General features: G+C 32.4%; 1 protein-coding gene across 1 annotated transcript in view; it reads left to right on the top strand.

Annotated features, from left to right (window-relative positions):
- Positions 1-19,945, top strand: part of LOC140442418 (uncharacterized) — a gene marked incomplete at its 5' end in the record, with an annotated part of 80,026 nt that overhangs the window by 56,568 nt on the left and 3,513 nt on the right. The window contains 5 exon segments of the mRNA XM_072533490.1: positions 8,390-8,645; positions 9,842-10,158; positions 12,963-13,114; positions 19,083-19,251; positions 19,388-19,691. Coding sequence (XP_072389591.1) covers positions 8,390-8,645; positions 9,842-10,158; positions 12,963-13,114; positions 19,083-19,251; positions 19,388-19,691 — 1,198 coding nt within the window.

Raw genomic sequence — 19,945 nt, 5'->3', positions numbered from 1 at the left:
CTTTTCCACTTTTGAATCCACAGTGAAAACTCTCGTTCTACTGTGGAATATGCAGTAAGTAGTTGGTCCAATAATATCGTGGAAGGTGTCAACAATTTTTTTTAATGCAACCTTATCTTCTGGTGTGTTATCAGTTTTAGGTAAAACAACTCGAAGATTAAATAGATTCATAACTTTCGGTGAAAGTCGTTCTTCTAAATCAGTTAAGATATTGTCTAAAAGGGGTAAATAAATAGATCTTCGGAAATATTCTTCGCAAGAGTTAGCAGATTGGTTTTGACGACAGGTTTGACGAGAAACTATACGAGGCATATTCAATTCAATGTCTAGTTGTTCAGCTATTTGTTTACATCATAGTAAAGTTTGCTAAAAACAGATTCAGCATTTGATCTTTTATTTTGAAGAATGCATTTATTGTCCTCTATGGCCTCAGTAGCCTACTTAAAATCTAATTTTGGTGACTGAAGAAGACGACTACAGTTGTATCTAAAACATCACTAAGACAAACTACTGTTTCACAGTTTCGCAAATACCTCGGACAGCATCCCCCAGTTCCTTTATTTGTATTCACTAACGTATCAGACAGAGCTAATGCAACAACAATATTCACTTTGATATTTATTATAGATAAATTATAAAATGTAGCACACAGTCTCAACAATTATAATACATATTCAAATTACAAACAACCAATTCGTAGACAAAACTGAAGATAACAAATACCTAATAGAAAATAAAAATGTGCGCATTTCGTGCGAAAAGTCATGTCATGTACATTGAATGAGCAATAATGCGTGGACGGTAATTCTATCTCATCGATAATCGAACGATTCTTTGGCACTCAAATGACGAATTGACAAAATTTGAAAATAGCTTAACTCTGAATTCGTGGAAGTCTTAGTCGAGGTATTACTGTATTTAGAATTGTTGATTTTTTTAAAGAGCAATTTAAAAAGGCTTCCGTAGAATTCTACACTTACCTCTAGAATAAATGAGTTTGAATCATTTATTTTAGTTCATTTATTTAGTTCAGTTGAACTCTTGACACCTGCTTATAGGGTTGATGGGTTTTAAATTATTTTTTTAGGATTATTTGATATTTAATTTTGTTTTGGGGGTGGTCATGACCCCCGTGACCTCCCCCCCCCCCTTGGATCCGCCACTGTATCTGTTAACACTATGTAGAATTAAAAAAGAAAATTATTTGTCCTATAAATACTTACTTTTCACAATATAAAACATTATATTTTTATGAAAGCAGCAAACGATTTCTAATTGCGTTAAACAACCAAACCACAGAATAACGAAGATTGTAGAAGAATTTGGCAATAGAAACGCAGATAGTTTGGGCCAAACTCTCTGCGTTTGCAGAAACGCCAAATTTGGAAAAAAATGAAGTGTCCCATGGTACAAGCTGACCCAAAGTACAAGCCTTTCCCATACAGGAAAGGAGAAATACGCAATATGCATAATATATTAAAATAGCCTTATCAAGAATTTATTTTTATAATCAGATTCTTTGCGAAAATAATGTTATTTGAAAGAAATACAAAGAAAGACGCAAATAGAAATCTTTATATAGAAAAGATAACATATTTCTCAATCAAGAGGAAAATATTTGTAATATATAAAAGAACATGAAACATACAAAGTAAACAGATGTTATGAAAGTGTTATTAAAAGGACTAGGTAATAAAAATGATACAAGTCTAGAGGAAAGCTGCATAAAAATGTATCTTAAACAGAGATAAAGGAAATTATTTAAACAGAAACGCTAAATTTTTATATATATATATATATATATATATATATATATATATATATATATATATATATATATATTTAGGGATTCTACAGTATTCACTGCCTTCCCTCGCTCAACCGTTTTCATCTCTCTGTGTTGTCACATTCTCCATCGTTTAGTCCTCTCTTACTCATGGCGTCGTCTACTTCGTTCCTCCAGGATTTTCGGGGTCGTCCTCTTTTCCTCCTTCCTATGGGGCTCCATTCGGTTATTCTTTTTATCCATCTGCTGTCGCTAGCTCTTCTTACATGTCCATACCACTTAAGTCTTTTTTGTTCTATATATGTTAGTATGTCTGTTTCTATTGATGTTCTTTGCTTTATTTCGTCATTACTTCTCCTATCCATTCTTGTTACTCTGCAGCATCTTCGCAGGCATTCCATCTCTGTTGCTATTATCTTACTGCTGTTTTTCTTGTTTATGATCCAATTTTCGGCCCCATATGTCATAATACTTCGCACTAATGTTTTATAAATCTGCGTTTTTGTCTTCATATTTAGGTGTCTATCCCACCATACTGAGTTAAGTTGTCGGATTGCTGTTCTTGTTTGTCCTAATCTTTGTGTAATTTCTTCCTCTGTTGTTGCCTTTTTTGTGATTATAAACCCCAGGTATTTGAATTTATCCTTTCCTTTGATTGTTACGTTGTCATCAATCTGTAGATCTTCTATGTCTTCTTCACTTGTAGATAGGTACTCTGTTTTCGCGAGGTTAATATCTAGGCCAGCCTTTAAATTTTTATATTTTGGTATATATACAGGACGTTTCATTTGGAAACAAAAATACTTAAATGGTGAATAGAGGTAACTAAGACGGTTCTAGATATAGTACATTTATTATCTCTAAGGTTTTAATAACCGAGTTACAGGGTGTTAATACTTCCCTTTACCTATTGTGAATAGTTTTTGAGTTATAATGGATTTTATATGAAAATTATACTTTTCCACCATGTGTATAAAGTTCAATATCCTCTAATGTAATTTGAATAATAGTTTGAATTCCTCATGAACTTGAATAGATGAAATTCCTCATGATAAAACCGGCATCCTAAATTTTCGCTTAAATTCGTTTTTTCAAATGTGATTCATTACATTAGAAAAATATGTTTTTCACTATCGATTTGTATTAGTATTCCCTATACCATTTCTTGCAGTTTTCAAATAAATTAACTTTATACATTTTTGTCACAAAAAAATTATTTATCAAGTAGCATATGGAATATTCTGACAAAAATATCAGTTATTGTTAATGTTTAATAGTAACCTTGTTGTATGCCATGGGTGACAGTTATAATAATAATTTGCCTAATTTTCTTGACAAAATAATAATGGCTCATTTGGGATATACAAATGATGATTTTTTAAATTTAATTATAAATTTACGGTGAGTGTAACAGAATAGTATCCAGAACTTGCTGTATTTTTGCTGAGAGATATCCTAAAAAGTCTCGAAAATCGACCAAATATATATATATATATATATATATATATATATATATATATATATATATATATATATATAATCTAGAGCTAAGATTAATACTATTACAGGAATTACTATTATTAATATTAAACTTTATCATTACGCCGAGCTTCCGACATCCTCTTTGATGTCTTCTTCAGGGCTTCCGAGGTCTCAGTCTCCCGAGCCTTCAGATACTACTACATTGAGCAGTAATCAATGCATTACTGGTGCTGGGAATAGAGGGCGGGTCATTTATACCGTCGATGGTGACGTGACTTGGGTGGAGGTTGGCGTAGGGAACATTTCTGACAGTAGGATTTTGATTGACGGGTGGGGTGGACAGTATTTTCTTTATGAGAGGTCTCCTTCGTAGAAGGAGACCTAAGTGGCGCACCCAGAATTTGGGGGGGGGGTTTGAAATTTTTTTATGCTACCTCCATTTTGAGTCTGGCTAGGTAGCCAGATCTTACGCCTTTGGATTTTTTTCTGTAGGGTTATCTCAAGAACAAAGTATATGCAACACAACCAACTAGCATTGAAGATCTCAAAGAAAGGATAACTACAGAAATACGGAATATTTCACCTCAAACTTTAAATAAAGTTCGGGACGAGTTTTATAGGAGATTGTGTTATTGCCAATAACAAGATGGAGAACATTTTGAACATTTATTTTAATGTAATCCAATCAATTACATGAATGTAATTCTATGAATGTAATGGTATTCTATGAATTGTCTTAAATTATACTTAATTTCAAAATTTCACCTTGTATTATTCATAATAGACCCTACATGATATAGTTCGTTGAGATCAGGTTGTTAAGGAGCTTTTAAAAACATAAAAATATATACGGTGTTTCATTTAAACTACAGGTTATGGACTATGCCAGACTTGCGTGGATCACCCTGTACATTCAAATTTATGTTTAAAAAGCGCACATTTAAATTTAAAAGTTAAGGTATCTCAACGTTTTTTATTATATTCTAAAATAAGGACACAAACAATTTTATTCCATAAGTGGTTTCCACACTATATATATTGTTATGATGTATTGTTTGTTTATGATGAGCAATGAGTATTTTTAATAATATAAGGTTTTTATCGCGGTTCTCAAAGAATTAGTTTGTAAGTACTTTTTTAAAATTATCTTTATTATAACTATTATGAAACACACATATATATCTAACCTAGCCAATGTAAATTTAAAATAAACTATCTTTAAATTGAAATTGAAATGTAAAATTTAAACAAACTATCTTCAAAATTGAAATTGTTATGACACTAACTAAATTATATTAACAAAATTTTGTACCTTTCTTTCACTGAATGCCTAAATAAACTGTTTTCCACTATATAGATTCTAATCACCACTGAATGTCTTCGTACTTCGGTTATCCTTGTTTTTGTGAAATTACTTTTTCCAATTATCAGCTTCTACCAATTTAATATTTTTCTTCACCAGCATTTATAAACCATCAAGCAAACCAGCAAACAGCATTTATATTTATTCTTCCAATATCCAATCACCAAATAATTATTATAAGTTGATTTATACTAATCTCCAATCATAATATAATTTTAATTTCTTCCAATATCCAAACAATATTCTTCTAATATACTTTTTTTTTTAATCTTCAATAATTATTTGTGTATAATTATAAATGTGCATAATTTTTAATCTTCATTTAACTCACTATATTAAACAATTGACTCCAACTAACTTTCATATATAATTTTCTGACTGACTATCTTGAAAATTCTGAACAATTGACTTCACTAACTAAATGAGTCTATCTTCTACTAACTTTCATAATAAACTGGCCTCTGTCATAGTAACTGTAACTCATGTCATAACTGATCGACTTTCTTACTAAACTTTCTGACTAAAACTGCCATCTTGAATCCAAATCACGGGTATTTATATCTTTTCAATCTTCCAGAACCATCTGGTAAGAAATCATGTTCGATTTAGTTCTATTTCTTCTATATGGATGTTCTCGAAAAAAGTATATGTTCGATCCACAGACATAATCATTATTCCAGAATGTTCCAACATAAACAAAGGTCAAATTCTGCATTCTGGAGAATTCGTTAATTTTCTATTGATAATTTTGTTGACATTTAGGCTTTTCAGATCAGAATAAACACTTAAATCAGTAAATATATATAAATTAAACATTTTAAACTAACATTATTATTATAACCCCACTTTTTATTCGTAATAATTCTTAATTCTAGAATATGCTGGTATCTGATCGGCCTATGGTGGAGCAGTACGGCAAGAGATAAGGGCTTGCGGCTAGGTGATACTCCTCCATAGATCCAGGGCGTGGAACGCCTAAATACCGGGTATATATATATATATATATATATATATATATATATATATATATATATAATTTTTAATTTCTATCTGTCACTTCGAGAGTATGTATATCTGGTTGCCTAATCACATGGCTCACTTAAATATATTTACAACATTAAAATACAACTTTTTACAATTATTATATGCTAATTTCTTAAAAATGCCCTCACATAAATATATTTTTATAAAATTTTCTAGTATATAACTTATTAAAATAACCAAATACTTTTCATATCTAATATTATGTAGTATATAATTTATAAATTATTTTCTTTAAACACTAATCATATCAATATATATATATATATATATATATATATATATATATATATATATATATATATATATATAAATTTCACTTATTAGTTGGGTATTGAAGTCAAAATGAGCCCTAAATAAAGCACACTATTATTTTAAGCTTAAAGTTGTCGGAAAATTTTATGCTTTTTATAGAATTTTTACAATACAATAAATTATGATAATATATAATATGCATATAAATATATTATACATATTAAATGAAATAAAATACTGACATTATTCCTAATTGTATCAATGATGATCGATAAAAGCCATGAAAATTCTTAAGTTTATTAGGATTATTTTGAGGACCTAGGACTATTAGGACCTAGTGAAATTATGAAAATAGTTTTCTGATAAATAATATTACAAATATTCAATCAATGTCTCATGAAAAATGATCAATTTTAATCTATAAAATATAAAGAATAATGAATGTAAAAAAATATTTTATTTTTATATCGGCCCCCATCAAAATTTATCGTACCGCACAATTTAATATAGAATACGGTGTATCTGTTTTGAAGTGGATGTGAGAGATTCTGATTTTTGCAGAAAAAGTTGTGTTATAACTTCATTAATAATAATTAACTCATCCTTTCTCTCAAAATGTGTCAGGAATATTAATAAAAAAATACAATATTTAAAAAATACTAAAAACAACGTTTTTCTACTTTTTTTGGCTTATAACTTCAAAACGATTCATTTTGGAGTCAGGTCGTAATGAAATCCAATAGCGGTAATTAAATTTTCTATAAGATACGACTAGTTGAAAATGTTTTATTTTATTACCCCATTGAATAAGAAAAGGCTTGTTTCCATGGGCGTGCGCTGCATGGATGCATTGCATCCCCTAAAATCTAAAATTTATTATCATTAGTTAAAACTACATAACCATATTTCAAATTTATTTGTAATAATTCAAATATTTAAAGATAAAATATGTTTTTCAAGAAATCATTAAATTACTTTACGAATGACAACTACTGGCAACAGCGCACGGTGACTGTAATATCTTTGGATGCATTAAAATGAAAAATGAGATTAAAGCGAAACCAAAGGTATTATTAAATTTCAGTTAAAGGTAAAGGAAATGGGAGAAAAACAGGAAAAAAAATTGTACAATATTAATTAATTGTACATCAATTTACAAATTAATCAATTGTACAATAATTGTACTAGGTATGTGGGGAAAGTTATTTCGAAGCATCCACAGAGGACTGGGTACAATGTCCTGTATGTAATGGTTGGGAACATGAATTGCATACCGACACAGAAGGTACAGGCAGTTTTATGTGTGTAAATTGTAAAATGTAGTGATTTCCTGTACATTCCATCTTGCACGAACAAAATTTCCAGCAGAACAAAAGGCAGGACCTTCAGGGTAAGCGGAAAATGGAATTTTTGACGTTATTTTTTAATTACTCATAAAAACAATTCTACTTATTACTAATAATGTTTAATGGCTCACTTTTGTAACTGTATAAGGTCTCTTTCAAGATTGATTAAAATAAAAGTTTTATATTACGTCGTTTTATTTTTTTATGCATCATAAAGTTAAGCCTTCCACCTTCACTCTCTTCCAGTATATGATGACTAGAAACGAATTGATCGAGAGTAGTGAAGAACCGCTATTTTGTGACACTACCCATGACGTCAGAAAAAAGTATTACACAACGCCAGTATAGAAGCTTCGCTTTAAAATCTTCTGAAGTAATTTTTAAATATTTGAATTTTTCATTAATATTTCCGACCGATTTGAGGGGAAAGATTAATAAATTATCATTACTAAAGATATCACACCGCTTTTTCTGCAAAAATTCGAATCCCACCTCTCATATCCAAATGTAGTAGTTTTTCTCAGATCCACTCTGGTCTACATTCTCACAAACTGAACTGCTTCTATGCACACTATGTACGATTCGTACTCCCTGTTAAAGAATTTCCAATTTCTTAATGTCAGTTAATGTTGTTTTGTACTTATGAGTTACTAACGATCTGTATAAATGAATAGCGAAACCTAGGAATACAAAAAATATAGGAACGAGTATATAAGTAGCCATCGTTGCAGCAATACCGTTAAAATTTATGAATCTAATCCAGCACAAAATGGCTATTTCTACCAAGAATAAAAGCAGACCTAAAAGCGTCGAAAATGCCCAGGCGGTTTCTATGTACCAGTGAAGTCTCTCGTGAGGCGATTCTTCGACTGAATCTATCGAGTCTAAATAACAAATGGCTTCGATATTCGGCAATATACAGGTACTTATCATAAGTGCCAGCATGTGCACTAAAATTAGCAACGTAGTAATTATGGCAAAAAAAATCAGAACTCCTTCAGATATATTTTTCAACGGTTTCTGGATTTGAAGTTCCACCATTGCTACCATGGCAAACCCGTAGAGGAGGGCTGATGTCTTGCTCGAGGCTTTTAGCTTGGCTCTGGATAGCTGCAGTTTGCAGCAGTTAATTTAGGAACTATCGCAAAATCTGGCACAGCAGAATTTTTAAGTAAAATGCAAAATGCTGATTCCTCACAAGATATGAATGACATGATCGGTCAGTTTGGTGTTGGATTTTACTCGGCGTTCTTGGTTGCTGATAGAGTTATCGTAACCAGCAAACATAACGACGACAAACAATACATTTGGGAATCGGATTCAGCATCCTTCAGCATCGTAGATGATCCAAGAGGAGACTCTTTAAAAAGGGGTATGTTTTTCTTTGTTTATTTAGCTACTTTTTATACAGAGCCATCGAATCAAATTGTAATTAGAGTGAATTATGCCCTTATTTAGGGTGGTTAGTTTCTCCCACACATTTTATTTAAAATATAACTTCAACACTACAAAATTTTTTGAAACATTTTTGTTATAAATTTAATAGTATAAATATATATTTATTAGTAATAATAAATAAGACGCACGTGGATTTAACTAACTTGTTTATTGACAGAAAGAACTATGGCTGACTGATTGACATAAAACAGAGTATCTTAAACTTTTTAACTAAGGGTACTTTCCTAACAAGATTGTAACACTTTGTATCCAGATTGCTAGCTAAATAGTCTATGAAATACACACGAGGTGGTCTTATTTTTAAAAAAGAAATATTTTCATTGATATGTACAAAATTTTACATGGTTATTTCATTTTATTTTTTATTAGCATGCATGTAAAACATTTTCTAATTAAATATTTACAAGAGAGTTAAATATATTAACTTGTCCATAATAATTATTATCAAAGGTTGTACTTTAATAACTTCTCTTCAAATCAGTGTAGAAACTATTTATTCTTTATTCATTTCTCAATGGTAAATTGAAGCAAAATTTCTCAAAGCAAACAAACAAAATTCCTACTATTAAGATTAAAAATTGTTGACAACACTTTAAGCATTTTTGCCATACAATGAAATGTCAATGAGGTTTGAATTATACCCGTATCAGTGGCATATGATTTTCTAACCTATTTAATTAATATTAATATTTTTATAGTACGGAACTTAGACAATTGTTTCATAAAATTTATATTATTCTTCATAAAAAATGTTTTTAGATATTTAATCAATATAATTTCTAAAATTCTCAATGTAATCACGATTACATTTTTCTTGTTATAATAGCATGTTCACGTCTATAAATGATCAAGAAGCTTCTTAAGGGTTATCATATTTTAAGTTGTGTTAAGAAAATTTTAAATACAAGTGACGTCAGTTTGTATAAATCGTGACGTAACATTGCTCTTGTATGAAAAATTCTATATCTACTATATTGATTGAGTAATATAGAGTATTTTCAATTAAAATTGTGTTTTCCTCCTATCAAATATAGTAGATAATATCGAAATGTTACAAGAAAATAGTTTCAGAACCAAAGTTAAGCGGCTTATGTAGCTATCTAATTTTAGGAACAACTGTAAGTTTGGAACTGAAATCAGAAGCCAGAGATTTCTTGGACCACGATAACATTCGCAATCTTGTTAAAAAATATTCCCAATTCATCAATTTCCCAATTTACTTATGGACTAGTCACACTGAAACAGTTGAAGAACCTTTAGATGACGATGCTTCTGAAGAAACATCTCCGTCAGCCGATGAAGATGATGCGGCAGTAGAGGAAGAAAAAGAAGAAGATAAACCTAAGACTAAAAAAGTGGAAAAGACCGTTTGGGATTGGGAGTTGTTGAATGACAGCAAACCGATTTGGACCAGAAAACCAACTGAGGTAACTAGTTTTTTAAACATATATTGCTAGACACAAAAAATATCTTCATATGACTACAAAAATATTAAAACGAGAGTTCTAGTTGAAACCAAATGCATTTAATAATAAAAACTCGTAGTATGGATTCATTAATTCAAATATAGAACTACAAAAACACATAGGTAATTGTTATATACAGGAGTTGCTTCATTCGTATAAATGCTGATCTAGCAAGCTCTATTCGCCTGTTTATTTCTGCAGTGGGATCATTGATCAAAGTACTGATATTTTTCTACTTGTTCTAACACATTACCATTTATTCTCAATATGTAGTGTATATTTTATGGTCCTTCCGTAATTAGCATATATTTCGTTTTTAGCGTTACAGTAATTTTCATCTCAGCACTATTCATACTTAAATTTCGATTAGATGTATGTCTTCTTTGCTCTTTACAATGATAACAGTGTCATCTACATTTCGTAAGTTGTTAATTAATTTTCCGTTAACGGTAACTCCCACTTTGATGTTATTAAAGTTTAACTCCTCTACAGATCTTATTTCTTCTGACTGTCGTCCATCAATTTGAACTATGGCACTTTGGTTCCAATATGATATTTGGATTATTTTTATAATTTTAGTGTCAATGTTCTTATTTAAAAGTAATGATATTAGTTTTTCATGTCTTACTTTATCGAAAGCTTTTTCGCAGTCAACAAAGCACAAGTGTAGGTCAACGTTTACATCACAACATCGCTGAATCAGTATGGTGATGGCAAATAGTCCTTCTCGAGTACCCATTCCATTTCGGATCCCGAACTGCATCTCACATATTTTCCTCTAACTTTTGATCTATTCTCTTATATATTACTTTAAGCTACTATTACCATCTAGATCTAGAATGCTAAGGCAACCGAAAAAGGGCTCATGGTACGAGTAGACAGAACAAGTCTGTTGCGTGGAGCATGCGCCTATAGGACTGTATCTGCATGTATTATCAGTAGAAAGGAGACATCTCTATGAGAGAAGAAAATATTTGACAGCAGCCATAAACAAAGAAGAAAGAGAAAGATCAATAGAAAGATGGCAAGAAGAGTGGAACAACACAGAAGATGTTACTCAGTGGACCAAGATGCTGATCCTGAGCCTAAGGGACTGGGTGGACTATGGTCACAGGCGACTGGATTACTTGCTGACACAAGTGCTCACAGGACATGGGTGTTTTAGGATATATCTTCATAGATTCAGAAAGACAGATACAGATAAATGGCTATATTGTGAATACTCTTGACACTGTTACTCACACAATGCTGGAGTGTAATAGATGGACACTGGAGAGAAACAGAATGTATAGAGAAATAGGTATGAACCCTGTAACTGTGAGAGAGATGATCGTGAAGATGACGGCAAGTAAGGAGAGAAAGGAATATTGTACAGTCAACTGCAAACAAGTAGGAGAGGGTGGTTTTGTTGATAGGCGGGATGACAGGAAGGCATCTGTTTGCAGGACCTCCTTCTTCTAAGGGAAATGGGCTCGGATGTACTCCTCTACTCTGAGTACAACACACGCGAGCCATCCCTAGAGATGGGTTAAACTGGTGGGGTTTTTAAAAATTTCCACCCTCAGAGAAAAAAAAAAAGATCTAGAATGCTAATATGTGTCACCTTTTCAACAATTTTTTTTTGGATCTTCGAGAAGTATTTAAAAAAGAAGTGCCTTTTCGTGATAGTTTACCAGAAAAATTGAAAATTCTTAAAAAGAAACAAAATAATTGTTCAAAAATTGACGTTTTTTTCAACTTTTTTCAGCCACAAAAATTTTATTATAATTTTTTTTGGTCAAACTGTGGTAAACTATCATAGAGAAACACAAAACAAACAAAATGCGTCAAGGTTTATTAAAATCCGCCTACTAGATACGGAAATTAAAGATTTTAAGAAAAACTACGTTTTTAAAACTGGCGGATCGTTATCTCCGGATCTAGTCGGTCGATTTTAATGAACTTTGATGCATTTTGTGTGTTTTTGTTTTATCTATGATAGTTTACTACAATTTTATAAAAAAAAAAAAATAACATTTTTGTGACTGAAAAAAGTCGAAAAAAAGGTAAATTTTTGAACAGTTTTGCAAGTGTCCGCCATTTTGTTTTGTTTTTAATTTATTTTTCTGGTAAACTATCACGTATGGACACTTCTTTTTTGAAACCTCTCTCAAATTGTATATTTCAGATTTGCCTTTACAGAGATTAACTGTCCGCCAAAGAGCAGTAATTGTTGGACGAAAAAATTTTGGCGTCCTATTTAAAATACAGTAACCATTAAAAAAAAAGAAAACAATTATAACCTTTAAAAGTTATATAATAATATATAAAAATAAGTTTGATTGCTATATATAATAGCTAAGATACCAAAAAAATTGTCGAAGGTGTATCATTTTTTAGTATTCTACGGTAATAGTACCTTAAGCAGTACTTTTAAAGTATCATAAAGACTCATGATCTTCAGTGTTCGATAGTTAAAGCACTTTTTTGCTGCTTGCTTTTTAGGGATGGTTATAAACGCTGACTTCAGTCACTCTTGCGGTATTATTCCCGCATCGTACACCGCGTTGAACAAATCTGCCAATACTTCCAAGTTATCCTCTTGTTTCTTATGTAAAGAGTTGCTGATTGTCAAATTTTTGTAGGGAACAATAGACTGAAGAAGAATAGGTTGGAGACAGTAAGGTAGTGCATGTTGGTGAAATCAGAGAATGATGTTTTAGGATGACTTTTCATATTATTTTTACAGGCCGCTGATATTAATACACTTTCGTCTTTTTCTGTAGGTTGAGGATGCGGAATATAATGAATTTTATCAGGCACTGACCAAAGATACCAAAGATCCACTTACCAAAATTCATTTCGTTGCTGAAGGAGAAGTTACATTCAAAGCTTTGTTATATGTTCCTAATGTGCAGCCATCAGAAAGCTTTAATAGGTAAGTAGTGATTTATCCTTGTATTGCATGGTTACAAAGTTATGCTCACGGTTAGATTAATTCACACATTTATTTATATTTATTATGACATTGTATAGTTCTTCTCATGGCCTTTTTTAGTATCCCATTTCTTTCTAATATATGCACTAGATAGTCACAAAAAAATTGTAGGCACGTGATTATTTTCAAAGAAAACCAACATATTGCGTCATCCAAATGTTGGCATATAACCACATCTAGTGCCTAACCAATCGAATCATGTATATCTGTTTTTTAACAATTAAACCATTTCGCATTTAAAGTAAATTTATCTATATGTTCTGTAATTAGCTAACGATAATAATTAAAAATCGATTTAAAGTTAATTAGTATTAGTAAAAAGATAGAAATACTAGTCAAAAAACATAATAGAGCACAACGGAGTGTTGAAAAAAGCCAGAGGAAAAGAAAAACGACGTCACAGAGCATCGCATTAGCAAACCCAGTAAAAAAAACACAGAACTATTTCAACAACAAATTCTTCTTCTTTTTAAGTAGACATGTGCCTCCAGTAAGTTGTCGTTCCATCGTTTTCGTGGTCTTCCTACTGATCGTCTTCCTATTGGGGAACGGTCTCTTGCTGTCTTTACTACTCTATTTTTTGTCATTCGGTTTATGTGATAGTTCAATTTTACTATTTTATTTCTTACCCATTTCTTGATGTTCTTCACCTTGCATCTACATCGTATATCTGTACTTCTAGCTCTGTCCCATAGAAACTGCTCAAAGAAACGATGAACAAAAAATTCAAATATTTTGAACAACAACAAATTTAATGAACAACTCACACAGCTATACACTACAAATGAAATACATCATGAAGCAAAACTATAACTAATTTTTTTTATAACAACAAATTAAGAATTATCAGCTGAAATCATTAGTCCAGTCAAAAATTATCAAAGAATACAAAGAAACAAACTCTAACCAAAAACATTCAACACCAAATAAATCACACAGCACAACTTTCGCATGTGTCATATCATCAGTAGAATTGGATATTGAAGATACACATATGAAATATCACCCTACAAATCGAGGGCTGAAAACCATAGGGTTCCAAGCGACATTTACAAAAATTTTCAGGAGACGAATTTTAAAGTTTGCTGTCAAATAAAACGGTTTTAACAATATTGTACTTTGTCAGATATGTTATATATTATTTTTTAAGGATTTGGTAATACAGTGATTCTTAAAACAATGCTGTCGTTGTGATATAAAATGCAAGTTTCATGGTTTTTTCAAAATGTTACACTTGTACTTGGAACCTTAGGGCACTGTAACAGCTGTACTTGGAACTTTGTGTCCCTAAATAAATCTAAAGTTTTAAAAATGTCATATTATGACATATTATGTCATCATTGTAGACTTTATTGCCTTTAACAATAATAGCCTATACCATGACGTTGGAAGGATCAAAGGAAGAAGAAAATTAACGAAGAGTAGAAAACTTTTATTTTTATAAACTGCTTCGTTTCAGAAATCAAACATTTCATGTAATTCTGATCTTCCAGTGACATCCATTTATACGCAAACTCAATATGCTCAAGCTTTTTCGCAGTCAGAGATTTGGGTTTTGTGTTATCGGCCGAAGCTACTACAAAGTTAGCAGTGGAATTATTTATGGGAACCACTCTCTGTCTCTTCCTAATACTGCTGGTAACTTTACTAACATTGACTGTAGAAAATTCGGCGCTGTGATCATTCAGCTTATACTGAAAAGTAAACATGTCTCCTTGCACAAAACGTAGTTGACATACTTTAGTGTAAGGTATTTTATTATATTGGTATAATGATGCTGTTTTTTTGAAGTTTTTAAAGTGTATTGGTTTCATATTAATCACACAGAATGGCTTTCGTTTGTTGACTTTTAACAATAGTCTAATAAATGCTAGTGGAGACCAAATATTGGTAACCTTCATAGCTTTTTCTATGCGAGAGTGGATATTATCGACAACCTGTACGCACGAATGACCAGGTATGGAGTATTTCATAGTTGTCATTTGGATATTAGGATGTCTGTTAAGGCAGTCAGTGATTGCTACTGAAATCAGGGAATTCCTGTTCTGAGGAACACAACTATCACTCCACGTGATTATCTCATTTATTTCTGGATGTTTTAAAACTACTTTCTCTAAAATTTGTATAAGGGCACTAGACAAATCATTGCCTGATCTCCCACATAATGTTTCTGGCCATACTGCACAGTAAACTTCTGAATCAGCAGAACTGAGCTGTCAGATTGTATACGTTTAATTTCTGTTTGTAAAACAGCACATAGACTTCAGATTTAGGTAGATTTATGACATTTTCTTTCAATTTCTTTCTAATATGGGAATTATATGCTTGTTGCTCTTCTGCCTGCACCCTCTTCTCTTTTTTGACCAATCTATAGTCTTCGCAGACGTCACACCTATCCGTTTTCGGTTGCAAGACTCTAGATTATGCTCAAAATTAAAAATGTGTCTATACAACGACAGCTTTTGTGGAGGTATATTGTTTGCATTGTACATTTTAATGTACAATTCATACATTTTTTGTACGTTAACTGTTGGGTCTAGATTTCTTTGCTTTAAATGCGATCTTTGGTCCCTTTCCCTCTTTTATCAGAGTGTAGTGTGCCCGAATCACTCTTCTGTAAATGCACAGTATATATGGGCTTTTTCTGGAATATATTCAGAACTGGAGCTACAATAATCCTCCCAAGATTCATTTTCGGTCACAGAGGACATTGTAAACAAGAAAATGATAATTTTAACTGATAAAACTCACATGTAACTTTCACCAATACTCTCACTATAGTACATGGAACCATATGGTTCTAACTTTAAACCATTTCGTGCGCTTGGAACTAGATTTCACTTGATTGTGGCGCTATCTGTCAACGAATCGCAGAACTTTCAATACCATTATATGCAGAATTTAAAAAACAATAGATTTCTGTTAAAAAACGAGTTTTGTACAAACTGTCGCTTGGAACCCTATGGTTCTCAGCCCTCGAAATATCAGAATACACCAAAAATACCGCAAAAACAATTAAATCAAGAAGAATAGTTTGGCATAAAGAACTGCTCTCTTCGCTACTATTGATTGTTGGTGATTTTCTTAAAATGATGTAGGTGTATGGCCAAAATTAATGGAACATATTCCCAATCTTTATCAATGCAACAAATAGTTCCACAGGGTTCACCGCTGTCTTCTTTATTGTATAACCTCTACTGCGGTGACATATATGAAAATGAATTAACCGGTAGTACTTTACAAAAGACTGACATGTTTTTGTACACACTTATGATAAATGAAAGAATGCAAAAGAAAAGTATTTGAAGTATGTAAAAAAATTAATTGCTAGCTCAGCGCTTTCGGCCTACAAAGTCATCCTCAGAGTTATGGTCAAGTTTATTATAAAGTACCACTACTAAAGAGGGATCTAATTTTTGGAAAAATATAAAATTTTCATTTAAAAGTTAAAAAACACATTAAAAAATTTTTGTTCATGGTACGGGTGTAAGAACCCTACCATTTGGATGGATTTGAAGCCTATAGAAGTTCCGAACATGAAGCAACCGGTTATTCTTCATCGATGATAATCAACGGAAGAGAAAATAAGTTCCTTCAAGATCTTTTTTTCCGGAAGATTACCTCCCTGCTAAGATGACGTTCATCCCTGACGTACATCGAACATTTGAAAAAAAAATTGGAAAAAGTATATGGAATTTGCTAGTAAAAAAAGTTTGAAGCTTCGAAGTGCTAAAGACAAGGCCAGGCTCGACATGCATGCGACTGGGACAACTTTCGAAAGGGGTGATTCAGTATGATTATACAAACCCAAACGTAAGAAAGGACTTTATCCGAAACTTACTGTTCGAGATATCATCGAAAAATCCCATAGTAATGTCTGGAACATCAGAAAATGTGTATACACGCAGGAAGTTGACAGTTTAATAACAGTAGTTCTCGTATTTGAGTTTTCGAAGTTCTTCTTCTTAGGGTGACTGTCCGTTCCGAACGTTGGCGATCATTCTGGCTATGATGACTTTGTTGGTTGCTATACGAAATAGCTGTGTTGAGGTCTTTCTATACCATGCTCTCAGGTTAGCAAGCCAGGATATTCTTCTTCGTCTTGAGGCTCTTTCCTTCAATTTTACCTAGCAAAATGCATTGGAGTAGCTCGTATCTGCCTTGATTTCTCATATGTCCCAAGTACTGCAGCTTACGGTCCTTCAGATTGTTGACCAAATCCGCGGTTGTGTTCATCCTCCGCAGTACTTATTCATTGGTGATTTTGTCTGTAAATGGTATCTTCAGGATCCTTCTGTATAACCATAGTTCAAAAGTCTGAGGTTTTGATAGAGTTTCCGCCTTCAATGTCCACAGAAGCACACACGTAACATTTAAGGAGCCTTATTTTTGTTTCTAGGGTGAGGTCATGGCTCTTGAACACAGAGCTCATAGTCAAGAATGCACTTTTTGCCTTTCCGATGCGACATTTAATCTCTTGAGTATTGTCCCACGACTTATTGATTATAATTCCCAAGTAGTTGTACTGTGAGACACTTTCAATTCTCATTTGGTTCACGTACAGATTTGCTCCAGTTATGTTTTCCTTGCTGATGATCATTAGCTTGGTTTTGCTGGTGTTTATATCCAGTCCATATGTTCTACTTGTTTCCGTTATTTTGTTCATTAAGTTTTGTAGCCCTTCTATGGTATTAGAAAACACTATTGTATCATCTGCATACCGCAGGTTATTGAGCTTGACTCCGTTTATTGAGATGCCTTCATCAATATTTTTTAGAGCCTCTTCAAAAATGTTCTCCGAGTACAGATTAAATAACAGTAATGAAATTATGCACCCCTGTCTCACTCTCATTAAGATTTTGACCTGATCTGTATATTCTCCATCTATTCAGATCACCGCTGATTACTGGTTAGCTATTATTTTTAAGTCTCTTCCGTCAATCCCTGTCCTTTTCAGCACTTCCATCATTTGTTCTCTCCTGACTCTATCTAAAGCCTTCTTGTAGTCAATCAGACATGCAAAAACATTTCAGCTGACATCTCTACATTTCTGAAACAATACCTGCACGTTAAATATAGCTTCACTCGTACCAACGGCGTTCACAAATCCAAACTGATTGGGCGCAATTTGTTCCTCGAATTTCCGGTAAATTCTTTTGTGGATGACTTTTAAAAAGAGCTTCAGTAGATCACTCATTAGGCTTATGTTCCTATAGTCTTCACAAACTGTTGCTCCTGGTTTTTTGGGCAATGGTACGAACTCTGATTTGAGCCACTCTACTGGTATTTTTCCTGCCTTGTATATTTCATTAAATATTTCAGTTATTATTTTTATTTGTTCTACATCTAATAGCTTCAGCAGTTCTGCAGGAATTTCATCAAGTCCCAGTGCCTTTCCATCCTTCGTTTGTCTGACGGCTGCTGTTATTTCTTCTGGTAGGATTTCGGGGCCTGAATTTTCTTCAATGGTGGGCTCTTGTATTGGATCTTGTAAAAGTTTCTCCAATTATTCTTCCCATACTTTCTTTTTATCTTCTTTCGAAGTTAATAGTTGTCATTCTGTTAAAGTATTGTAAACAAGTTGGTGTTTGAATAAAGTTATTGTAAAGAAGTTTAACAATATATATATTACCACTTCTTCGTAGACTTGATTGGACCCAGGACTTTTATTATTTTTCAACAACTCCAGATTACTACAGTCTTATTCATTAGATTGGACAGGGGAATACTGAATACTATTCTGTTATCATAGAAAAGATCTGTAGCCATAAGTTGTACATAAACTATTGAGTTCATTTTCATCTAAAATTATTGTTCTGCCATGGTTTTGAAGCAACCATAAATAAGTGTGATCATTGTTTCGGTTATTTGTTTGAATTTAAAAGGTTAATAATATATCTGTCTCTAGGTACGGAACTAAAACTGACAATATTAAATTGTACGTCCGACGTGTCTTTATCACTGATGAATTCAACGATATGATGCCATCTTACCTTAGTTTTGTTAGAGGAATCGTAGATTCTGATGATTTACCATTGAATGTATCCAGGGAGACGCTACAACACAAATTAATCAAGGTAAGCGATTATAAGTGTCTGGCTTTTTATTTTTTTTTTATTTGCAATTTAAGGTTGTACTTAGATACCTTCAAATTGAGTTTGAAGATTGCATAGTTTGTTTCTTTATATAACTAATAGTCAACTTTTTTACTAGGTAATTAAGAAAAAATTGATTCGAAAAGTACTTGATATGCTGAAAAAACTTCCCGATGACGAATATGATAAATTCTGGAAGGAATTTTCTACCAACATAAAACTGGGAGCTATCGAAGACCCTTCCAACCGTACAAGGCTTGCCAAATTGTTGAAATTTTTGTCGTCCAACGGAAGCGGTTTAACCAACTTGTCGGATTACGTAAAGAGAATGAAACCAAAGCAAGACAAAATATTCTACATTGCCGGGTCTTCCAAAGATGAAGTTTCAAAGTCACCCTTCGTTGAAAGGTTATTACGTAAAGGTAAGCACATAATGTTATTTATATTTGTTATCCCCTCTCCTTTCATTGAACGCATCACCCGCTCCAATCGCCCCAATAACAACGAAGATATGATGTAATGTCCTTTTGGTAATGCCGCCATGTTTGTTTTTCTGTCATTGTACTTACGTTATCGTCTTTCCAACGAGACCTTATACGTCTCTATCCGTCTAGCTGTTCTCGAGCTGTGCGATTTGAAAATCTCTCGTGGATTCAATGTTTTTTACTCATACACA

Source organism: Diabrotica undecimpunctata, chromosome 5 (genome assembly GCF_040954645.1).
Source record: "Diabrotica undecimpunctata isolate CICGRU chromosome 5, icDiaUnde3, whole genome shotgun sequence".
Taxonomy (NCBI): Eukaryota; Metazoa; Arthropoda; class Insecta; order Coleoptera; family Chrysomelidae; genus Diabrotica; species Diabrotica undecimpunctata.
Note: the sequence above shows the minus strand (reverse complement) of the source record. Positions and strands in the feature narration are given on the sequence as shown.